Here is a 26,397-nt window from a genome sequence, read left to right on the forward strand (position 1 = left end):
CATTTGAACTTGCCTCTTCCCAGTCACAAAGAATTGTTTTGTCAATTATATTGTTGAGATTTCTGATTTCCAGTCCAGGTACTTAATCTATGCTAATGCTTTTCTATTTATCTAGCAAACATAAAGTACTTGGGAAGAATTTTCAGACATTATGTTTTTTGTCTATGGAAGGATAATAAATTGAAAATTCTACTCTGAAACATTGTGGAATGTTTCAGCAAATCATAACAAAAACGGATCATAATTAAATTTACTTGTCATAAAAAAATAGAATAAATTGCTTCACTGAGCGCAGCTGGATACGACCGCAGATGTCCAACCCTGAAAAGTTGGGGCCAAATTTTTTAAAATGGACACAATATTCACGCTTGATACAGGTCTGAATTTGGATTGTAACTAAATTTTTGATACATAATAGGTTTCTGACACAGCACAACTGTAGTCAAAGAACTTCAAATTGGTTATATGATTTGAATTTATATTCAAATTTTTGCTTTTGTGCAATACACTATGCTGTTGCGAATTGTCCCCCCACCCCCCCCCCCCCCCAAAAAAAAAATTTTACCCGTGTTTTTTGCTTTTGAGCAATACACTATGCTGTTAAATATTAACCCCCAAAAAAAACATTTGAAGAAATTTTTCTTTTAATTTCTGAAATCTGAAATGAGAAAAATTGCCCTCCCCTCCAATTCTTTTCACCTCCCCCCTTTCCCTTATTCCCCAAAAAAAAATCTTTCCCTCAAGATATGGTCAGTATCTCAATTCAAATTTCTAATGGAGTTTGCAACCATAATTACCCATTTAAATACATCATAAAAGTTTTAAAATATAAAATGACATACATAGTCATGGCTAAAATTAATATTAATTAATAGTAACTGCTAAAAATATATTGACAGCTAATCACCTCAAGACAATCATCATTTCTTAATTCATAATTTACAAGCAGTGTAAGGGAAGTAATCAAACAGTGTTCTTTTAATTGATTTGGATTACCTCCCTTACACTGCTTTTAAATTGTCTCATTTGTCCTTTAACCAGAAAAACCCTTGTTTTTCCCCTTTTTTTGCCCCTAGTTACTAGTTGGTTTGAACCATAACCCCCCAAAGTCAATCCTAACCATCCCTTTGTAGTATGGAAACTTGTGGTATAATTTCAGAGAGATTCATACACTTTAACACAAGTTATTGTCTGGAAACTACAAAAATGCTTATTTGGGCTCCTTTTTGGCCCCTAATTCCTAAACAGTTGGGACCATAACCCCCAAAATCATTCCCAACCTTCCTTTAGTGGTTATAAACCTTGTGTTCAAATTATATTGATTTCTATTTACATATACTAAAGTTATTATCCGGAAACCATCTGTCTTCGGACGAAGCAGACATCGACGCCGACACCGGACGACGACGACGTGATACCAATATACGACCAAAAAAATTTTAATTTTTGCGGTCGTATAAAAATGTGTCTTCCAATTTCTTTAAGATACGTCTATTCCCAGGTAAGATACATCCAACATAATTTGGAATCAAAAATTTGCCACCGGAAGTGAAAATCCTGTATTGCTTTTCGGCCTTTTTCCTGTATCAGACTTGGCCGAAAAGCAATATTTATTCATGATTTATGTCAACAGGGCAATGACAATATGCTGATTTATCCGTACTTGGACTGATTTGCTCAAAAATATATGATTTCTGTGAATGATATTAATATTATGATTACAGGATATCCCTGCTTCTATGAAGTGTGGAATTCCCACCATGAGGTCACTAGGTTGGATATATTTGGAATATTTTGTAATACTGATTTTTCCGGATTGTATAAGAAAAGTAAATAGTGAAAGGGAGAGCTTGAGATATAATACTTTCACGAGAAACGAAGGGAGATGTTTAACACAGTGTTTAAAGTCAATCTGTTCATTTGTTTATCTCCTCATCATATCAGTATGAAATTTTGAGGTGATTCGAACTATAAAATACAAAATGGTTGACATGAGCGGCTTGGAAAGTAGAACTTCTGGCCAACCCCATAGGGCATTGATGGCTTGAAGAAATCCTTTTACAAAAATAGTCATCATTTAGTGAACTGAAGACTTCAGCTATGTGACATATTTGTAGATCTTGTTTTGCTGATAATTTTTTCTGTTTGAAGTTTCTCTTTATTTACTATAGTTTTTGCTTAAACATGTTAAAACACAAATAAATTGCTTCGCTGAGCGCAGCTGGATACGACCGCAGATGTCCAACCCTGAAAAGTTGGGCCAAAATGGACACAATATTCACGCTTGATACAGGTCTGAATTTGGATTGTAACTAAATTTTTGACACAGAATAACTGTAGTCAAAAAACTTCAAATTGGTTATATGATTTGAATTTATATTCAATTTATTGCTTTTGTGCAATACACTATGCTGTTGCCAATTGATCCCCCCCCCCCCCCCCCCTTCCAAAAAAAATTTATTTTACCCCGGTTTTTTGCTTTTGTGCAATACACTATGCTGTTGAATATTAACCCCCCAAAAAAAATATTTGAAGAATTTTTTTGAATTTCTGAAATCTGAAATAAGAAAAATTGTCCCCCCCTCCTAATTTTTTCACCTCCCCACTTTCCCTTATTCCCCAAAAAAATTCTTTCCCTCAAGATATGTCAGTATCTCAATTCAAATTTCTAATGCAGTTTGCAACCAAAATTACCCATTTAAATACATCATAAAAGTTTTAAAATATAAAATGACATACATAGTCATGGCTAAAATTAATATTAATTAATAGTAACTGCTAAAAATAAATTGACAGCTAATCACCTCAAGACAATCATCATTTCTTAATACATAATTTACAAGCAGTGTAAGGTAGGAAATCAAACAGTGTTCTTTAATTGAATTGGATTACCTCTCTTACACTGCTTTTAAATTGTCTCAATTGTCCTTTAACCAGAAAAACCCTTGTTTTTCCCCTTTTTTTGCCCCTAATTACTAAATGGTTTGAGCCATAACCCCCCAAAGTCAATCCTAACCATCCCTTTGTTGTATGGAAGTTTGTGGTATAATTTCAGAGAGATTCATACACTTTAACACAAGTTATTGTCTGGAAACTACAAAAATGCTTATTTGGGCCCCTTTTTTGGCCCCTAATTCCTAAACAGTTGGGACCATAACCCCCAAAATCAATCCCAACCTTCCTTTAGTGGTTATAAACCTTGTGTTCAAATTTTTATTGATTTTTATTTACTTATACTAAAGTTATTATCCGGAAACCATCTGTCTTCGGACGACCCTGACGACGACGACGACAATCTGATACCAATATACGACCAAAAAATTTTTAATTTTTGCGGTCGTATAAAAATGGGTAAAAATCCTATTTTAAGAGCAATAACTCATATAAGGACTGACGATTTTGGCTTTGATGACTTAAACATAGATCTACATGTAGTCTTGCAAATTTATTTTTGCTATTGAAAATTTTTCTTGTTTTTGCTACTGAAAGTTTCTCTATATATCTACCATAGTTTTCAAGGTAATAAGCAAAATTGAAAAAAAGCCATTTAAGGGCAATAACTCCTTAAAGGAATTGACCAACAATATCTAAATTGTTGACCTCCTAGAAAAGAGGGACGAAAAATACCAGAGGGACAGTCAAACTCATAGATCGAAAACAAACTGACAACGCCATGGCCAAAAATAAAAAGACAAACAGACAAACAATAGTACAAACGACACAACATAGAAAACTAAAGACTAAGCAACACCAACCCCACCAAAAACTGGGGGTGATCTCAGGTGCTCCGGAAGGGTAAGCAGATCCTGCTCCACATGTGGCACCCGTCGTGTTGCTTATGTTATTACAAATCCGGTAGATAGTCTAATTCAGTAAGTCACATTCGTGAAAAGGGAAGGGTATTGTAGTTACGACATAAGGAACATATCCGATATCATCTGTAAAACGGTTATTCCATAACGGTCAACCAACTCGTGATGGCGTCTGTAAAATTTACGAAGGGATGATTTCAACTTCACCATTTGGAACTCTTGGCTTAATAGCTTCCTTGTGAGCAGCAATCCTCTATCAAGGAAATCATGATAGGAAACACAAGCCCGGGAATATCGTATCAATTGGGAGATATATAATCCGTATGCAGGCGCTGCTGGAATGTTGCTACATAGAAATGGAAAGTTTACAATTGGGAAGCTGAAATCATCTCTTTTGTCGTAAAGTTTTGTTTTCAACCGACCCTCATTGTCAATTTCTAGATGTAAGTCAAGATATGAGGCAGACTTAACTGTATCTGTAGTATCATTTATCTCTAGTTCGATGGGATAGATTCGTTCAACATAGTCACCAAATTTTGTATTATTTAGTGAAATTTAGAAGATGATCTTGGTGATAATTTTGCTATTTAAGGTGAAACTATACAGTAAACAGGCTATATCACAGATTTTTGTAAAATTTGGCATACAACTTAGACTTGTTGAATTAGAATAGTTGAACTCCTTCTGAAAATCGAAATAAATTGTTTCGCCAAGCGCAGCTGGATACGACCGCAGAGGTCCAACCCTGAAAAGTTGGGGCAAAAATGGACACAATATTCGCACTTGATACAGGTCTGAATTTGGATTGTAATTAAATATTTGACACATAAAAGGTTTCTGACACAGAATAACTGTAGTCAAAGAACTTAGAATTGGTTATATGATTTGAATTTATATTCAATTTTTTGCTTTTGTGCAATACACTATGCTGTTGCAAATTGAATTGTCTTAATTGCTCATTAACCATTACTTTATACATAATTTAAAAGCAGTGTAAGGGAGGTAATTCAAATGATGTATTTGAATTACCTCCTTACACTGCTTTAAATTATGTTTTGTACTAAAGTATTTGTCCATTTACCAGGACACCCTTGTTTTTCCCCCTTTTTTACCCCTAATTCCTAAATGGTTTGAGTCATAACCCCCCAAAGCAAATCCTTACCATCCCTTTGTGGTATAGAAACTTGTGGTATAATTTCAGAGAGATCCATACACTGTTCCACAAGTTATTGTCTGGAAACTAGAAAAATGCTTATTTTTGGCCCCTAATTCCTTAACTGTTGGTATCATAACCCCCAAAATCAATCCCAACCTTCCATTTGTGGTGTTGAACCTTATGATAAAATTTCATAGAGATCCATTCACTTAAACTAAAGTTATTGTGCGAAAACCAATGTGTCTTCAGACGACAACGATGACGCCAACGTCATACCAATATACGACCGCAAAATTTTTTGCGGTCGTATAAAAATAATGCATAAATCTCTTTTATTACCTGAAATATTACTGATTGAATTCTTTCAAATAAGGTGAACATTTGTTAAGAAAGCACATAAAATCTACAAAAAATGCTCCTAAATTTGTATTAATCTCCAATTTCAAATCCATACATTTTTTCTTCAAAAACTATATGTTGTACATGTTGATACATGTATATAAATTTCTGTTTTAATGATGCAGAAAAATAAAAGGGTTACTGACTTCGTTTTTATGGTATACATCATTCAAAGTGATGTTGTAGGTGAAAAAATACCACAAAACGTCAAAATAAGCCTTTTTCTTCCAACATTTTTTTTACATGCCCTCCCCCCGTTTCTATTGGAGTTATAAAGACCAAATATGAACCATCGATAGATCTCATCATGAAGTATTACCAGATGATGCTGTGTAGGATTTCCCCCTTTAGAAGTTATCGCCCTTTTATTGGGTTTTTTTCGACATGGCCCCCCTCGTTGTTTTTTAAGATTTCATGACCTTATTTAAGCAATAGGAAGAGCTCATCATGAGGTATTACCAGATGAGGCTGAGTAGGTTTTCATCATCCCATTTGAGTTATTTCACCTGGAAGCAATTTCTTTTATTGTATTTTTCTTAAAAAGTATTAGAGATAGAATCGAATTGAAAATGGCAGCATGTACAAGAACAGATGGCAATGTTAATAAACATAAACAATTAGTATGTTATCAACCCTTATAAGGAGTTATTTCCCTTGAAAAATTATACACAATTTTTTAAAAATTATATTTCGAGAACCAGAAGTCGTAGAGATTTGGGACCTTCATCACCAATAATCTTTAATTCATGTGACCTTTAATTTCCAGGAAAATAATTTATCAGTCAAATCAAATTGATTTAATTGGGGACCTAAAACATCCAGACAGCTTTATATGTTTTACTTTATGTTGATCTGTTACTTGGGGAAGATTAAGTAATTTAATTCTCATAACAAGTCATAATTTTGAAAAAAATGTACTGAAGTATCAGTTGTCGAAGACTCATTACGGAAGGATTAGTGGTTGATGAAGACAGTGCTGATGTATCCTGTAGATATGTAACTTGAGATACTAGTAGTTGTCAATCACATACATGACATAATTAACCAGTAAAGAGCTAATTTTAAAAAAAAGATGACTTTCCAATTAACGAATTGGTCAACAATGGTCATGGAAACAAAACAATCTGCTGATAATGCATCATTATCATGCATTGTACTTGCAATCAAATTATCAGTCAGCTGTTCCTTACATTTCATATTTCAAATTTCAAATAAATAAAGCAAGAAAGTGACAGTAAATTCCCACCCATCCATTGCAACCTACCAAATAGTACAACCAGGGTTTAAGCTAGGATTTTGATACTAGTAGTACTAAAGTAGTTATTGCATATGGTTTAATACATGAACAAAAACATGAGTATTTTCTTGTTCAGTATTTCATTATTATTGAACAAATAAAAATATAACAGTAAAGATTAAAACAAAACAGCTGTATTTCTTCAAAAGATACATATTATATATATGTTTTTGTTTTGATTTGTATGTCTCAAAACAGGGACTAATGTAATGAATATATTGGTCAATGTTCCTGTCCTTATACTTTGCTTATGGTCTGCATATGCTACAGAATAGAGAAAATGTTTTAACACATGTTTAATATTAAAAATAAAGAATAGAGAAAAATGGACAAAAAATATGGAGAATAGTGAATAATGGGTGTTTAAATACACCTGTGACTATTAAACTAACTATACTATACTAGTTAGTACAAAAAAAAATGTAGTATAATAGTCCAAGAATATACAGAATATAAGAGAAAATTTGTCTACAATTAAGAATACAGAAAACGATGACCAAGCCCCCCTACCCAGGGGTTCTAATTTGCTTTAAATAATGAAAGGTACGGGAACATTTGAAATTTTAAGTGAAGTGTCCTCCATAACAAATCAATGGTCGTGTATCAAGCATCAGTGTAAAGAAGGTAGGTCCTTGACTTTTCAAGTCAGGCCATAATCTTGCCGGCGAAATGACGATTTAAGTCGCCAAATAATTTTGAAAATCGCTAAATCTCACCAGCCGACTGACTTCATAGCGAAGTCAAATCGCTATCAAAATCGGTAAAAGGGAGACAACTTGTGATTGACAAGTCTCACAGGTAAAAAAATGGCGGTTGCCAAGGAAAATCGAGATTTTCGAAACGACCCAGGACTAATACTGTCAACGATCAAATTAAATAAATACAACGGCGACTTTGAACATCCTCGGATATAACTTTCAAAACTGTTCAAACAAAAAACTGACCGTATGTTTAAGTTATCATTTTACGATGATTTTCATCTGAGGATGTTGCGTAATCACTCAGCTGATTTGTTTTATTTTTATTACTTACATGAGTCGATCAATTTTACTATTCGGTAGGTTAAAGGTGGGAATTAACGGTAGATTTATTATATTCATTGAATAAAAATTGAAATATAAAAGGTAGAAAGACAGCTGATGGATAATGTGATTGCAAACGTACGACACTCGACCAGATTGTGATCAGCAGTGGATTTTTTCTCATGACCACTTCGTTGATATGGATGATATTTCCAAAAAATTATAGAAATTAGCTCTTTATCGGATAATTAATATGCGATTGAAAGATATTTTTATTCATAGACTTACAATCTTTAACGATAATCTCAATTTACAACTAACACAATGTCCTGGACATTCAATAATGATTTACAAAATAATGACAAGTGGTGATATAAATTAAATTCCCAGTCATGTGAAATTCATCAGGTAAACGGGGAATCATATTTTTCTGGAGTTTTAAAAATAAATTGAGGCAGATGCACATGAATTTAATGCATCAAAATCATGATAATATTACTAGGCTACTCCCTCATGTCCCAATCAACAAATTTTATTTAGAACAGTTCAACACAATGGTATCAATAAATAAATAACAACTATAAATTGTCTAAACCTTTTTATTAAGAACTTTCTATATATACATGGTGTACAATAACATATGAAATAAAATGCTTCGCTGGGCGCAGCTTGATATGACCGCAGAGGTCGAACCCTGAACAGTTGGGGCAAGTATGGACATAACATTCAAGCTTGATACAGCTCTGAATATTTGACACAGCATTGGTTTCTGACACAGAAAGAATGTGGTCTAAGAACTTGAATTTTTTTAATTTACCTATTATAGTCCAATGTCCAAAATCAAAATACATGGTTAGATTCAGCATATCAAAGAACCCCATATATTAAATTTTTGTTGAAATCAAACAAAGTTTAATTTTGGACCCCAACTTGGACAAACTTGAAAACTGGGCCAAAAATCAAAAATCTAAATACATGTTTAGATTCAGCATATCAAAGAACCTCATATATTCAATTTTTGCTAAAATCAAACAAAGTTTAATTTTGGACCCTTTGGACCTTCATATGGATTTTTTTGTAAAAAAAAAAGATGCAACATTTGCAGATATTTTTACTGGTCTTCCTTTATAAATATGCATTTCTTTAAACATAATTTAAAAGCAGTGTAAGGGAAGTAACCAAAACATTGTATTTGGATTACCTCCCTTACACTGTTTTAAATTATCTTTATTGTTCATTAACCATTACTTCATACATAATTTAAAAGCAGTGTAAGGGAGATAATTTCAATGATATATTTGATTTATCTCCCTTACACTGCTTTAAATTATGTTTTGTACTAAAGTATTTGTCCATTAACCAGGACAACCTTGTTTTTCCCCCCTAATTCCTAAACGGTTTGAGCCATAACCCCCCAAAGCAAATCCTAACCATCCCTTTGTGGTATGGAAACTTGTAGTATAATTTCAGAGAGATCCATACACCGTTCCACAGTTATTGTCTGGAAACTAGAAAATGCTTATTTTTGGCCCCTTTTTGGCCCCTAATTCTTTAACTGTTGGTACCATAACCCCCAAAATCAATCCCAACCTTCCTTTTGTGGTATTGAACCTTATGGTAAAATTTCAAAAAGATCCATTCACTTAAACTAAAGTTAGAGTGCGAAAACCAATGTGTCTTCGGACGACGACGACGCCAACGTCATACCAATATACGACCACAAAATTTTTTTGCGGTCGTATAAAAATCTAAATACACGGTTAGATTCGGCATAACAAATAAATAAATGTGGTCAAAGATTTTACAAATCTAATGCACCATACTGTGCAATTAAAGATTACTTCTTGAAATTTTTCAATATTTGAAATTTGAAAAAAAAATAATATTTGAAGAATAATTACTTTTAATTTCTGAAATCTGAAATGAGAAAAAATTGACCCCCCACAATTTCTTTATACCCCCCCCCCTTTTTTTCACCAAAAAAAATTCTTTCCCTCAAGATATGGTCATAATCTCAATTCAAATTTCCAATGGAGTTTGCAACCATAATTACCCATTTAAAATTACCATAGTGCTAACTTAATCTATTTTATAGTAGAATTTAAAATATAGTGTCAAATCTTTCATATGGATATTTTTGTAAAAAAAAAGGATGCAACATTTGCAGATATTTTTACTGGTCTTCCTTTATAAATATGCATTTCTTTAAACATAATTTAAAAGCAGTGTAAGGGAAGTAACTAAAACATTGTATTTGGATTACCTCCCTTACACTGTTTTAAATTTCCTTAATTGTTCATTAACCATTACTTTATACATAATTTAAAAGCAGTGTAAGGGAGATAATTTCAATGATGTATTTGATTTATCTCCCTTACACTGCTTTAAATTATGTTTTGTACTTAAGTATTTGTCCATTAACCAGGACAACCTTGTTTTTCCCCCTTTTTTGCCCCTAATCAGGGGTTAAAAAATGCACTAGCCCGATGCCCGGGACTTGAGCATTTACGCCTCGGGCAATCAAAATTTTTAACCCAATATGCCCGACGGACTAGTAACAAACAATTCTTGGCGTTTCCAAAATAGAAAGTGGAAAATCCCTTCATCACTATTCTATCTTAGCCAATCAGATTCAATTACGTCATCCGGGATTCCAAGAATTTGAAAGTTTGTACAGGTCCTGTTGTCCTGTTATTGTTTATAATAATATTGTTTGTATGCTATATGCCCTCCTGGGGCCCTAATTTGGTAAATAAAATATTCTATTCTATTCTATTTTTTTCTGTACATATTTTAAAAATAGAACAAATAACTCTAAGTGGCCTGGTATCATGTATTGATCGCAATTCTCGTACTTTAAATATCGATTTCTCAGTACAACAGTACAGGGTATTGTAGATTTCTTATGCCGAGATGTTCAATTGTAGGTACTGGGTGATGTATTGATCCGTATTAATCTGTCTTGTCGGACAGCTGTTGAGCATGAAACCAATCCATGCAACCAAATATTTCTAAATATTTTAGTACGGGCACCCCAGGAACTTCGTCAGTTTTAAAACGAAAAACTGTAGATGAAAGGGGTAATGAGCAAGGGTCCGGAAATGGTCATATTTGCCAGTCATGTCCTAAGATGAAACTATTTGTCCGAAACGAGTAATTGGGATTTAGGACAAATTTTATTTTTTTACAGAAGTAATTTCGGTCATTTCATTGACTCAATGTTTGAAATCGGATTTCTTAATCGCCATTTTGCACTTGTGATCACTTGTTTTTGTTTATAATCCCTTTCCTGTAATAAAACTGCCACTACAGTAGTTTGATAATCCTGAGGGCCCTCCTAATATCTATATCAATGCCTCCGGGAAACATTGGCTAATGATCGCTAATCACTTTTTACCTGTGGTTTTAATTCACACCTGACAGTGATCACAAGCTCAGAATAATATCTTTAAAACATTAGTTCCCTGACAAGTGTAATCATTATTTATTTACTTTTCATCAAAGACAGTCATCAATTCTGATTTAAAAATTAAATCTAAATTTACGTAGAAAAAAGTATTTTTTCATGAGTAACACATGTGCTTTATTTACTATGTAATACGCATGCGTGAAATTGTCTTCAACAAATTTAATATTTAAATCGTAAAATGCAAATTGATTTCATGCTAAATTAAACGAGTGCAACTATTATTTGTTATATTCAAACACTTTTAAAGGTAATAAAATAAAAAAGCCATAAAAAGCCGGTGATTTCCTGTCAATTTGATAAACAAAACAAATCCGGAAATGAATCCGGAATTATTCGTACTTTAAAATATCGCAAACTTCCGGTTTTAACTTTTGTCAAATCGAAAGAAACGTAAGCAATGTCTGAGAAATTAACCATTTTGAGTCATTAAAATCATTTCAATTTTAGACTGTTGCCTTCCCTAAACTGTCCTTCATGCGATGAAACAGCAATACAAGTTCGTCATGTTCGTTGATGCTATGAATATAGTCAAGTTGATATCGACAATTTGAAAAGGGGCACAAACTTTTCAAACATCTCAAAATGACCGAAATTGTCTGGAAAAATTTCCGGATCCTTGGTAATGAGACTGACAATTCATCCCCAAAAAATGCCAAATACGACCGGGAAAAGCGGAATAGTGTCCCGGAAAGAAAGATTCCCACTGGGCAAGGTAGGCCGTGTTGCTGATGAAAAAAAAAAAAACAGAGAATATTTCCGTTATTTTCCCGAGCACGCCAATAAAAAGTCTGCTCTGTATGTGGGACCAACAGAATAAAAAGCAGGTCAACTAAAATTATTAAATACAGTGTACAATGCTGCCTTAAAAACAAGGGACATCCACTTTGTAATTATGCAGCAAACTGATTTGTAAAGCATTCTCGGGCTAGCAGTTCTTCCAACAGGGCTAGTAAAATCCTGCTGCAAATAAGTCCTGGGCTAGTTACCTGTAACAAAATTTTTTAACCCCTGCTAATTCCTAAACGGTTTGAGCCATAACCCCCCAAAGCAAATCCTAACCATCCCTTTGTGGTATGGAAACTTGTAGTATAATTTCAGAGAGATCCATACACCGTTCCACAGTTATTGTCTGGAAACTAGAAAATGCTTATTTTTGGCCCCTTTTTGGCCCCTAATTCCTTAACTGTTGGTACCATAACCCCCAAAATCAATCCCCACCTTCCTTTTGTGGTATTGAACCTTATGGTAAAATTTCAAAGAGATCCATTCACTTAAACTAAAGTTAGAGTGCGAAAACCAATGTGTCTTCGGACGATGACGACAACGCCGGACGACGCCAACGTCATACCAATATACGACCGCAAAAATTTTTTGCGGTCGTATAAAAACTGCAAGTATATCTTTTATTGAAGTTAAAACAATTTCCTTAGTGATAATCATGAAAACACGATGCAACCGAAACGGTAATGGAATCTCACTTCTCCAAGAAATTGACCACTTCTCCCTTCTCTCTCATGGAAGGAGAAGTCACTTCTCCCTCTTCAAAATCCTAATTAGACCCTGCAGTTTTGTAATTTAAAAATGAAAAGTCCTCTCCTATAAAAGACAGGTTACGGACCTCGGACCCACACTAATTTGAACCCCTGCTGCCCAAACCCCTAATTTGCACAAAAACTCATAAGACCAATAACTTTAAGTCCTTAAGTCAGAAGCATGTAGACAGATCATGAGAAGGTATTTCAATGCTAGGAAAATTTATAATTGAGTTATCTTTCTTGATTCGGTTGAGCTCCTACTCTTCAGAGGATTATACACAGCAGTAGCACTTTTAATTAACGGCTGCCCGTTTTGTTATTCTATTTCAGAAGTTAGGGTAGGCAAAGACAAAATACGTCTGAATTAAACATTTTTAACGGAATTCAAGAAAAACGATGTTTGAATAAGTTCATTACGGTTTTTGTCTTTCTGTCAATTACGTTTTTATCATGATACTACGGTAAACATGTGGTATGAAAAATTTCATACAAAATTACACAATGCTGGCTGACCGATTCTATTTGTATGAATTAATTTTAATGATCATGATCAGTAAAAAAAATTAAAGTGACGAAATTGCTCAGAAATACTTATGTCATTTCGAAAATCGTTTCGTAAATGGTGAAAATGACAAGCGCTAGCAAAATCACTTGTACAACCCTTTGAATACATTTGAATGTTAAATCCTAAGAGGTACAAAGTAGCCGTTGTATTTTACCTCTATGATTTATTTTTAGCCTTGACAACCACATTTTTCAAAACAGACATCCCAAGGATGATTGTGGTCAAGTTTGGGTCCAGTTAATCTTGGCTTAGTAGTTTCAGACAATATTAACGTAAAATTTAAGAGGAAGGATGCCAAGTAATGAGAAAAGCTCATATGGCCCTTTGGGCCTTGTGAGCCAATGTAAAATAACTGATCATTATGTTTTAGTAATTGAAAAGTTTTTTCTCAATGCATCATCCTGATCATGGAATTAGAAAATTAATTTTTGTTCTGACATTTCTATATAAACAAATATTGACAGAATAATTACCTTTTTGGTAGTACTTCGAGTTGTGGGTCCAACGAAATCCTGTACATAGTCCGAAATCTGTGAGTTTAATATGTCCATCACGATCTATAAGAATATTATCTGGTTTGATGTCACGATGAATAAATCCCATTTTATGCACACTTTCAATAGCTAGCACTAATTCTCCAATGTAATGAATTGCTAATGGTTCTTCAAAGATTCCTTTTTTAATAAGCAACCCCATAAGGTCTCCACCAGGTACGTAATCCATCACAAAATATAAATTATCTCGATCTTGAAATGAATAATATAATTTTACAACCCATTCATTGTCAGCCTCTGCCAGTATATCTCTTTCTGCTTTAACATGAGCAACTTGATTTCTTTTTAGAACATCACTTTTTCTTAAAGTTTTCATTGCATAAAGATGACCAACATCTTTTTTGCGCACCAATGTTACCTCACCGAAAGCACCAACACCCAAAGTTTGAATTTTATGAAATAAAGATTTTTCCATTTTTGCCCTTTTTAATCTTATATAATTTGATTCCTTTTGATGTAACATTCTTCTCATTTGGCACTGAGCATCTTCTGACAATCCTACTTTTGCCATTTCTCGTTCTAATTGCAATCGCCGTTTTTCCCTGTCCCGGTGAGATTTTAATAAATTTTCAACATGCTGTTCCATGAAAAATTTGAAAGCTTGTGGAGAATAATTTCTTACAAGTGTGTCTTTCCTTAATTTATCCTTTTCTCTTGATTCTGGCTTTCTTTCAGGCATTGGTGAGGTACACCTAGTTTTTTCATGTACACTACTTTCAGACACAGTTGATAAGGTTTCTGTATCCGTATCATCATCCTGTTTCTGTTGCAATATAATCTGAGAATGTTTCGATACAGGAGGCGGTGGAATAGGTGGTGGTTTTGAAGGATCAGCCTCAGTGAGAGGCCTGGGAGCTCTTGGAGGCAGTGGTGGTTGATCATTTTGTTGCTGAGCAGATGATGTTAAATTTCTTGAAATGTTTTGCATACCTACAGTTGTCTGATGCTGAGGAATAGGGGTCACAATCTGAACAGGTCCATGAGCTAAATGTCGACCAGGATATGGAGGTGGTGGTTTATCTGGAACATCAGAATTGGTTGAAGGTGAGGATGCTGTTGACAGCATTGACATTGGAGATTGATTTGTTGTTCGAGATACTGGAGATCCAGATCTCGGTGTAGAGTTATCAGATCTGAAATGATCATACATACCATAAGCAGGCGGTGCAACTTGTGCTTTAGGACGATTTTGAAAGTTGATCTGAATTTGTGGTCGTCCATTTCCATGAAAGAATGTACCATCGGGTGTTACACTGTATCCGTCTTGTTGATTTGAATGTCGCATAATTTTTATATGAACATCCCTCATTGCTGGATTTGAGTTTGTTACCGCTAAACTTTGACTATGTGAAGGATTTATTTGAGCTTGGAATGAAGATACAAAATTGGGTTGTGAAGTGACAGTCAAATTTGGAACAGGAGCTGTTGCTGTTTGTAACTTTGGTTTCTGAACAACCTGACTTTTTACAGGTGTCATTATTATGGATGACGTTTTTGCTGACCAAGCATCCATTGGGGATGACCCACTACTTCCTCTCATTTGTAAATTTTGAACATTTAATGGTACATTACTTGTGTCTGAAGTAGAAATATATTCCACAGGGTAACCAGGGTAATAATTTATTTGTTCATTTTGATTTGGATGAATTTGTATCACTGTACTATTAGAATGAGTTTGCGGATAAGGTGGTGGTGGTTGCTGTTTATATCGAATTGTAATATTACCACCTGCATTGGTGGGAACACGCACAGGTTGACTTGAGACCTGATGAATCACTGGCCTCTGAACATTTACTGGACTCATACCCCTGTTAGGTGTTACAGGCAAACTTCCTTGTGGTGAAGGTTGAGGAGACTGTGCTGCTTGCTTCACAGGAACACTAGAAGCAATATATTGTCTATGTGAGGTTGATAATGGCTTAACAACAGATGACGAAATCTTTTTTCCTTGTATTGAGGAATTGTCAAAAGAATTCTGTACATTTACAGGAGGTGATTGACTCCTTTGAGCTATTGGAGCTCTTGGAGGTACAGGTGGAGGAGTTTGATCTCCATTCACAAGTGAAGACGATATCATTACATCAGATTCCGAAGATCTATTATTTGGAACAGAGTTTATACTGGGACTTTCTGACCTTTCAGTAATTTTCCTAGGAATTGGTTTAAAATCTGAAATATGTACAAGTGAATCAATATATCATTCAAATCCAATTGTGTGTCCAAGGATTTCTAAATATGCATTTTGTAAAAAAAATTTAAACAATTTTACCAAAAATAGAAATAAAGGTTCCAAGGAACCTGCTTTCCTAATTACCTGGCATCTATGTAAAATATGTTAATTATTGTTTCAATCTGTGTACAAGTAATTACCCGTCATTAACATGCTAAAGTACCACTTTTATTCACCTTTTTTGCAATGGTCCATACAAAACAATTAGTTATAAATGAAATGGAATTTTTCTTACACTGTCCCCTGAAACAATGGTACCTATCTTGTCAACAAGAGTGCACATGCTGAAATGTCTCACCTGCTTTACTGACCATTGATTTTATGTTGATAATCCTAAATGTAAAGCTTTACTACATATCACATAAACTTAACATGATCCAAGAATATGAGGTCAAGGTCAGAAACACCAAACCGGAAATCCATGTACACCTTACAATCATTCCATACACCAAATATAGTTGACCTATTGTTTATAGTTTCAAAGAAACAAACTTAACCAGGAAATTTAACATTGACCAATGAACCATGAAAATGAGGTCAAGGTCAGATGAACCATGCCAGACAGACATGTACACCTTACAAGCAATCTATGCATTAAATATAGTTGACCTATTGCATATAGTTTCTAAGAAACAAACTTGACCAGGAAAACTTAACATTGACCAACGAACCATGAAAATGAGTTTAAGGTCAGATGAACCATGCCAGACACACATATACACCTTACAATCATTCCATTCACCAAATATAGTTGACCTGTTGCTTATAGTTTAAGAAAAACAGACCAAACACAAAAACTTAAAACTGAGCAATGAATCGTGAAAACAAGGTCACGGTCAAATAAAACCAGCCAGACTGACATGTACATTGTAAAATATTTCCATACACCAAATATAGTTGACCTATTGCATATAGCAGTCAAGGGTATAACTTAAATAAGTTATTAGAAAAAAATAACATACATGTTGTTATTGTGGGCTAAAATATAAAATAAATTGCTTTGCCGATTGCAGCAGGATACGATCGCAGAGGTCCAACCCTGAACAGAAAATAGACACAATATTCGCGCTTGATACAGGTCTGAATTTGGATTGTAATTCAATATTTGACACAGAATAGCTGTAGTCAAAGAACTTAGAATTGGATATATGATTTGAATTTATATTAAATTTTTTGCTTTTGTGCAATACACTATGATGTTGCAAATTCACCTCCCCCCCCCCCCCCCCCCCCCCCCATTTGAAGGATTTTCTTTTTGATTTCTGAAATCTTCAGGAGAAAAAATTGTCCCCCCCCCCCCCCCCCCCCTTTTTTCCAAAAAAAAAAATCTTTCCCTCAGTCATGGTCATAATTTCAATTCAAATTTCCAATGGAGTTTGCAACCATAATAACCCATTTAAATGCATCATAAAAGTCTTAAAATAGAAAATGACATACATAATCATAGCTAAAATTAATTTACCTTAATCAGCATTTGAAAAATTATTAAAATAGTAACTTCTAACTAGAGGCTCTCAAGAGCCTGTGTCGCTCACCTGATTCTACTTTGGTTTTGGAAATCATGTTAAAATAGATTAAAATCATAACAGATACCCTAATAATGAGTGAGGCCAAATTTGGTTTAATATTGGCCCTGTAAGTTAATAAAAAATCCTGGTGGCCATCTTGAACAGTAAATCAGCAACAAAGTAGCAACACTTCATCAGCACCTCATAAGAAACATTTAAGACATGTTTGGTTTCATTCCATTCAGTGCACCTCTAGAAGAAGCATTTGTATGTATTTCCAATATGGTCTTATGTTAAAGGAAGTCCCCCCGCTAGCAGCCATCATGGATGAAGGATCAGCTTCAAAGTAACAACACTTAGTCAGCACCTTATAAGGAACATTCATGCCATGATTGGTTTCAATCCATTCAGTGGTTCTGTAAAAGAAGACATTTGTATGTATTGTCCGTAGGGTCCTTTGTTAAAAACTGTCCCCAGCTGGTGGCCATCTTGGATGATGGATCGGCTTCAAAGTAACAACACTTGGTCAGCCCTTCATAAGGAACATTCATGCCATGTTTGGTTTCATTCCATTCAGTGGTTCTCTAAAAGAAAACATTTGTAAATATTTTGCATAGGGTCCTATGTTAAACTAAGTCCCCCACAGGCGGCCATCTTGGATGATGAATCGGCTTCAAAGTAACAACACTTGGTCAGCACCTCATAAGGAACATTCATGCCATGTTTGGTTTCATTCCATACAGTGGTTCTCTAAAAGAAAACATTTGTAAATATTTTGCATAGGGTCCTATGTTAAACTAAGTCCCCCAGCAGGCAGCCATTTTGGATGATGGATCGGCTTCAAAGTAACAACACTTGGTCAGCACCTCATAAGGAACATTCATACCATGTTTGGTTTCATTCCATTCAGTGGTTCTCTAAAAGAAGACATTTGTATGTATTTCCCATAGGGTCCTATGTTAAAATAAGTCCCCCGATGGCGGCCTTCTTAGATGATGGATCGGCTTCAAAGTAACAACGCTTGGTCAGCACCTCATAAGAAACATTCATGTCATGTTTGGTTTCATTTCATTCAGTGGTTCTCTAAAAGAAGACATTTGTATGTATTTCCCATAGGGTCCCATGTTAAACTAAGTCCCCCGCTGGCGGCCATCTTGGATTATGGATCGGCTTCAAAGTAACAACATTTGGTCAGCACCTCATAAGGAACATTCATGCCATGTTTAGTTTCATTCCATTCAGTGGTTCTCTAAAAGAAGACATTTGTATGTATTTCCCATAGGGTCCTATGTTAAACTAAGTCCCCCGCTGGCGGCCATCTTGGATGATGGATCCGCTACAAAGTAACAACACTTGGTCAGCACCTCATAAGGAACATTCATGCCATGTTTGGTTTCATTCCATTCAGTGGTTCTCTAGAAGAAGTTCAAAATGTAAAAAGTTAACGCCGACGACGGACGACGCCGGACGCCAAGTGATGAGAAAAGCTCACTTGGCCCTTCGGGCCAGGTGAGCTAAAAATGAATTTACAGCTAATCATCTCAAGACAATACAAAAATTCTTTATACATAATTTAAAAGCAGTGTAAGGGAGGTAATTCAAAGTTGTGTTTGAATTACCTCCCTTACACTGTAATTTGTAATTGTCCATTAACCAGGACACCCTTGTTTTTTCTCACTTTTTTGCCACTAATTCCTAAACGGTTTGAGCCATAACCCCCCAAAGCCAATCCTAACCATCCCTTTGTGGTATGGAAACTTGTGGTATAATTTCAGAGAGATCCATACACTGTTCCACAAGTTATTGTCATGAAACTAGAAAAATGCTTATTTGGGTCCTGTTGGGACCATAACCCCCAAAATCAATCCCAACCTTCCTTTTGTGGTTATAAACCTTATGTTTAAATTTCATAGATTTCTATTTAACAATACTAAAGTTATTGTCTGGAAACCAAATGTCTGCGGACGACGACGACGTGATACCAATATACGACCTCAAAATTTTTTGCGGTCGTATAAAAACTGTGATAACATATGTATGATACATGTTTCAAAGTGGCAATATACATCATTTGTTTTGTTAAAATGTTTACAAGTTCTATTGATATTATTATTGTCTTTATGTATACTAAACTTTAGAAAGATATAACAGTTCATAGTTTACCAATCATGCATAGTACACCTATGTTATTACAGAAAAAATATGCATGTAATAACTAAAGGGTGTTATAACAGCTTCTCCACATAACTTCAAAGCCTTTGCTCAGACATACAGCATGCTTAATCACAATGCATTTTAATTTATTGTAAGAAATAATGATCAGAGCATGTAATGAGGTTCTGAGCAAGCTTCCAAGTAATTACCAAACTGTCTCATTATTATACTCTCATATAATACATGTAATAAGTTACATGCCTGTAATAACTAAGCCTTGTTATTACAGCTAAGTTTAATCCCTTGAAAGCCTTGTCTCATTGATTTACCATGGTTGATTAAAAATGTATTAATTTAATTTGAAAAATTTGTTATCAAGGCTACATATTAAGTCACTGCGCAAAGTTTCAAGAATTCCCTAGTGCCCACCAAAAATAAAAATATTTATGATTATTTAACAAATAACAAACATATGTTACTACAGATGAAGAAAATTTTAGAAACAAAGAGTAGACAACTCATGATTTTATCTGTAATAACAACATGTATGTTATTTTCTGTAATAATTTTTTTAAGTTACACCCTTGACTGTATAGAATAAATGGGGAATGTGTCCATGGGACACAGATGATGCCCCCGCTTGCTTATAATGTTATAAAGGGACATAACTCAAGAACTGTAAAAGTGATGCTACCCAAATTTGTACTTCATCTGAGTTTTGTGGTAATAAGCATTGTTTATAAGTTTCATAACATTTAGTTGAGGCAAACTTAAGTAAGAGAACGGAAACGAAAAAATTCAGCAATTTTTCCATTTGCAAAGGGGCATTACTCTAGAAAGGTAAAAGTGACACCACCAAAATTCAAACTTGATCTGTGTTTTGTGGTAATAAGCATTCTGTATAAGTTTCATAACATTTGGTTGAGGCAAACTTCAGTTAGAGAACGGAAACGAAAAATTCAGCAATTTTTCCATTTGTAAAGGGGCATAACTCTAGAACTGTAAAAGTGACGCCACCAAAATTCATACTTGATCTGTGTTTTGTGGTAATAAGCATTGTGTATAAGTTTCATAACATTTGGTTGAGGCAAACTAAAGTTAGAGAACGGAAACCAATTTTGGGACATACGTACATACGTACAGACAGACAAGGGTTAAACTTAATGCCCCCTCCGCTACGGCGGGGGCATAATTAGAAAAAAAGACCAAAACACAAAAACTTAACTTTAACCACTGAACCATGAAAATGAGGTCAAGCCCAAATGACACTTGCCAGTTGTACATGTACACCTTACAATCATTCCATACACCAAATAAAGTAGACTTATTGCTTATAGTATCTGATATATGGACTTGAACACAAAAACTTAACCTTGTTCACTGATCCATGAAATGAGGCTGAGGTCAGATGAAAACTGTCTGACAGGCATGAGGACCTTGCAAGGTACGCACATACTAAATACAGGTTGCATTTCTGTAAATATAGACAATGCAATTTCCCATAGGAACTCCCTTGACAGCTAAAACTGTGCCACTTTTACTATGAAGTTTCGTGAAAAATTATATCCTAGAACGGAAAGTTGATATGCACTACTATTTTATTCAAAGGTCAAAACATAGGGTTGTGCGGCATATTTTCAACATTTATATGCCCCGAACTTCTAAGAGTTTAAACTTATACTTAAGTTCTGTACTACCCCTACCTTCACTTTAGGTGACCCTCAGAATTCAAAATTCCCTGCAACCATGTGTAAACATACTGGTAACATTCCCAAGTTATGTCTCTATGAGATGAAACAAAGAGATCATATCTGGGAACCAGTACGTAAACAAACAAAATATCTATGAATATTATATATCTCCCCAAAAGAGGTGTGGTTTGTGAAACAGCTGTATTTACAAAGTGCAACCTACAGTTATCCTATTACTAATAATAAGAGAGATATTAACATTATAAAAAATCAGAACTTTTTTTTTAAGTAGTCACTGAAGCATGAAAATGAGGTCAAGGACAATGGACATAACATTAGGCATCTATATACAAAGTATGAAGCATCCAGGTCTTCCACCTTCTAAAATATAAAGCTTTAAAGTAGTTAGTTAACACTGCTGATGCTGGATCACTATCCCTATGTTGAGCTTTCTGCGACAGAAGTCACAGGCTCAACAAAAATCAGTTCCCTGTATGGAAAAAGTAAACAAACTACAAATTTTCAAATTTTTGATTTACAGGGAAGTGAAATGAAATATGATGATTCTATATTCTGCCCTGAAAACAGATGAAAATAGAGGTACTGTGAGACTGTGAGTAAAGCTCACAAAATAATACCCCTGCCCCTTGTAAAGTCCATGCTTTAATAAAAGAAACCCCAAAAAAGGATTCAGATCAAAGACAAAATTGGTAGTGCACAATGGAATTATATATATCATATGATTGAGAGTGTGAGAAAATTCAATAAATTGAAATAAGGGGTTAAGGAGGTGTTGCCCTGTGGATACATAGAGGGTACCCTCAAATAAAGCAACGGCAAAAGTTCATGCTTTGGAAAGAAAAACCCCAAAAATGATACGGATCATAAACAAAATAAGAAGTGCACATAACCATTATATGGTTAAAATTGTGAGAAAGTTTCAATAAATTATAATTAATGGAACTGCGGATACAAAATGGGTACCCCAAATATGTTAGTGGTTTGTGAAACAGCTGTATTTTCAAAGGTCACAACATGAAAAGTTAATTGAAAGACGCAGCCATCCCAAAATAAGGCCCTTATCGCCACTTGTCCTTATGGTTTGACCCAGATTTCAAGAGTCAGTTTTCAAAGAAATGTCAGTTATAGCGTGTATGAAGTTAAATTTTTTATTTGAGTTACTTTGAGATCACATCAAAATGAAAATTGGTTCTCATGTTCATTATGAAAAGAACTGTTTAACAAATATGTAAAATTAACATAGATATATATATATGTAATAGTGCAAGCGGGGATTGGTGTCATATGGACACTTATTCTTGCACCGATTCTTGTTAATGCATCGATTTATTTATTTAACATTAATGTTTTAGCCGCAATTTGCTGACTTGTTCTGTAATAAAAACTAGAGGCTCTCAAGACCCTGTGTCGCTCACCTGATTCTACTTTAGTTTCGGAAATCATGTTAAAATAGATTAAAATCATAACAAATACCCTAATGATGAGTGAGGCCAAATTTGGTTTAATATTGGTCCTGTAATTTAATAAAAAATCCTGGTGGCCATCTTGAACAGTAAATCAGCAACAAAGTAGCAACATTTCATCAGCACCTCATAAGAAACATTTATGCCATGTTTGGTTTCATTCCATTCAGTGCACCTCTAGAAGAAGCATTTGTATACATGCATTTCCAATAGGGTCTTATGTTAAAGGAAGTCCCCCTGCTGGTGGCCATCGTGGATGAAGGATTAGCTTTAAAGTAACAACACTTAGTCAGTACCTCATAAGAAATATTCGAGCCATGTTTGGTTTCAATCCATTCAGTGGTTCTCTAAAAGAAGACATTTGTATGTATTGTCCATAAGGTCCTTTGTTAAACACTGTCCCCAGCTGGTGGCCATCTTGGTTGATGGATCAGCTTCAAAGTAACAACACTTGGTCAGCACTTCATAAGAAACATTCATGCCATGTTTGGTTTCATTCCATTCAGTGGTTCTCTAAAAGAAGACATTTGTATGTATTTCCAATAGGGTCCTATGTTAAACTAAGTTACCAGCTGGTGGCCATCTTGGATGATGGATGGGCTTCAAAGTAACAACACTTGGTCAGCACCTCAAAAGGAACATTCATGCCATGTTTGATTTCATTCCATTCAGTGGTTCTCTAAAAGAAGACATTTGTATGTATTTCCCATAGGGTCCTATGTTAAAACTAGTCCCCCGCTGACGGCCATCTTGGATGATGGATCGGCTTCAAAGTAACAACTCTTGGTCAGCACCTCATAACGAACATTCATGCCATGTTTGGTTTCATTCCATTCAGTGGTTCTCTAAAAGAAGACATTTGTAAATATTTCCCATAAGGTCCTATGTTAAAACTAAGTCCCCCGCAGGCGGCCATCTTGGATTATGGATCAGCTTCAAAGTAACAACACTTGGTCAGCACCTCATAAGGAACATTCACGCCATGTTTGGTTTCATTCCATTCAGTGGTTCTCTAAAAGAAGACATTTGTATGTATTTCCCATAGGGTCCTATGTTAAACTAAGTCCCCCACTGGTGGCCATCTTTGATGATGGATCGGCTTCAAAGTCACAACACTTGGTCAGCACCTCATAAGGAACATTCATGCCATGTTTGGTTTCATTCCATTCAGTGGTTCTCTAAAAGAATACATTTGTAAATATTTCCCATAGGGTCCTATGTTAAACTAAGTCCCCCGCAGGCCGCCATCTTGGAGTATGGATAGCCTTCAAAGTAACAACACTTGGTCAGCACCTCAAAAGGAACATTCATGCCATGTTTGGTTTCATTCCATTCAGTGGTTCTCTAAAAGAAGACATTTGTATGTATTTCCCATAGGGTCCTATGTTAAACAAAGTCCCCCGCTGGCGGCCATCTTGGATGATGGATCGTCTTCAAAGTTACAACACTTGGTCAGCACCTCATAAGGAACATTCATGTCATGTTTGGTTTCATTCCATTCAGTGGTTTTCTAGAAGAAGTTCAAAATGTAAAAAGTAAAAGACGACGATGGACGACGGACGCCAAGTGATGAGAAAAGCTCACTTGGCCCTCGGGCCAGGTGAGCTAAAAAAGAATAGTTATATAAGGGTCTAAATCGGGTTTACAGGATAGAGAATAAATAGCTAATATTTCAGATAATGATTAAAACTAGAGGCTCTCAAGAGCCTGTGTCGCTCACCTGACTCTACTTTGGTTTTAGAAATCATGTAAAGATAGATAGAATCATATCAGATACCCAAATAATGATTGAGGCCAATACTTGTATGTATTTCCCATAGGGTCCTATGTTAAACTAAGTCCCCCCCCCCCCCCTGGCGGCCATCTTGGATGATGGATCGGCTGCAAAGTTACAACACTTGGTCAGCACCTCATAAGGAACATTCATGCTATGTTTGGTTCCATTCCATTCAGTGGTTTTCTAAAAGAAGACATTTGTTTGTATTTCTCATAGGGTCCTATATTAAACTAAGTCCCCCGCTGTCGGCCATCTTGGATGATGGACTGACTGCAAAGTAACAACACTTGGTCAGCACTTCAAAAGGAACATTCATGCCATGTTTGGTTTCATTCCATTTAGTGGTTTTCTAAAAGAAGACATTTGTATGTATTTCCCATAGGGTCCTATGTTAAACTAAGTCCACCCGCTGGCGGCCATCTTGGATGATGGATTGACTGCAAGGTAACAACACTTGGTCAGCATCTCATAAGGAACATTCATGCCATGTTTGGTTTCATTCCATTCAGTGGTTCTCTAAAAGAAGACATTTGTATGTATTTCCCAAAGGGTCCTATGTTAAACTAATTCACCCACTGGTGGCCATCTTGGATGATGGATCGGCTTCAAAGTAACAACACTTGGTCAGCACCTCATAAGGAACATTCATGCCATGTTTGGTTTCATTCCATTCACTGGTTCTCTAAACTAGAGTCCCTCAAGAGCCTGTGTCGTTCACCTGTATTTACTGATGCTTTGGAAATCATGTAAAATAAGGTTAAAATCATAATTAAAAGTATTAGATATTAGATATTATAATGATATCTAAGATAATAACAAAAAACTGCAAAATTTTTGTAAAATTACTAACTCAAGGGCAGCAACCCAACAACGGGTTGTTGGATTCGTCTGAAAATTTCAGGGCAGATAAATCTAAATCTGATGAACATTTTTGCCACCTGTCAGATTTGCTCTAAATGCTTTAGTTTCAGAGATATAAACCAAAAACTGCATTTTACCCCTATGTTCTATTTTTAACCAAGTCAGCCATGATGGTTGGAAGGCGGGATCATCGGACAAATTTTTTAAACTAGATACCCTAATAATGATTATGGCCAAGTATGGTTAAATTTGTCTCAGTAGTTTCAGAGAAGAAGATTTTGTAAAAGATTACAAAAATTTACGAAAAATTGTTAATAAAATGCTCCGCTGGGCGCAGCTTGATACGACCCCAGAGGTCGAACCCTGAACAGTTGGGGCAAGTATGGACACAACATTCAAGCTTGATACAGCTTTGCATTTGGATTGTGATTAAATATTTGACACAGCATAGGTTTCTGACACAGAATGAATGTGGTCTAAGAACTTAAAAATTTTAAATTGGACATTCACCTATTATGGTCCAATATCCAAAATCTAAATACATGGTTAGATTCAGCATATCAAAGAACCCCAAGAATTCAATTTTTGATGAAATCAAACAAAGTTTAATGTTGGACCCTTTTGACCTCAATGTGGACAAAGTTGATAATGGGGCCCAAAAATCAAAAATCTAAATACATGATTAGATTCAGCATATCAAAGAACCCCATATATTCAATTTTTGTTGAAATCAAACAAAGTTTAATTTTGGACCCCGATTTGGACCAACTTGAAAACTGGGCCCATAATCAAAAATCTAAATACATGTTTAGATTCAGCATATCAAAGAACCCTAAGAATTCAATTTTTGTTATAATCAAACTAAGTTTAATTTTGGACCCTT

At 35.0% G+C, this 26,397-nt stretch overlaps 1 protein-coding gene and 2 long non-coding RNA genes across 3 annotated transcripts in view; 1 reads left to right on the forward strand and 2 right to left on the reverse strand.

Moving 5' to 3' along the window:
* LOC127724764 (uncharacterized) overlaps positions 1-4,750 on the forward strand; it is a 567,962-nt gene extending 563,212 nt beyond the window's left edge. Inside the window, exon 5 of the long non-coding RNA XR_007992667.1 lies at positions 4,646-4,750. This is a non-coding gene — a long non-coding RNA (uncharacterized LOC127724764). The remainder of the gene's footprint in view (positions 1-4,645) is intronic.
* The window catches only part of LOC127724646 (serine/threonine-protein kinase LATS1-like), a 135,289-nt gene that overhangs the window by 74,723 nt on the left and 34,169 nt on the right, over positions 1-26,397 (reverse strand). Inside the window, exon 4 of the mRNA XM_052231671.1 lies at positions 13,729-15,978. Within this exon, the coding sequence (XP_052087631.1) occupies positions 13,729-15,978 (2,250 nt within the window). The remainder of the gene's footprint in view (positions 1-13,728; positions 15,979-26,397) is intronic.
* Positions 544-12,707, reverse strand: LOC127724772 (uncharacterized). Its single transcript, XR_007992677.1, has 3 exons — positions 9,277-12,707; positions 2,893-5,124; positions 544-996 (listed from the first exon to the last, which is right to left on the reverse strand). It is a non-coding gene; the product is annotated as an uncharacterized LOC127724772 (long non-coding RNA).

This window comes from Mytilus californianus, unplaced genomic scaffold, assembly GCF_021869535.1.
Source record: "Mytilus californianus isolate M0D057914Y unplaced genomic scaffold, xbMytCali1.0.p SCAF_14, whole genome shotgun sequence".
Lineage (NCBI taxonomy): Eukaryota > Metazoa > Mollusca > Bivalvia > Mytilida > Mytilidae > Mytilus > Mytilus californianus.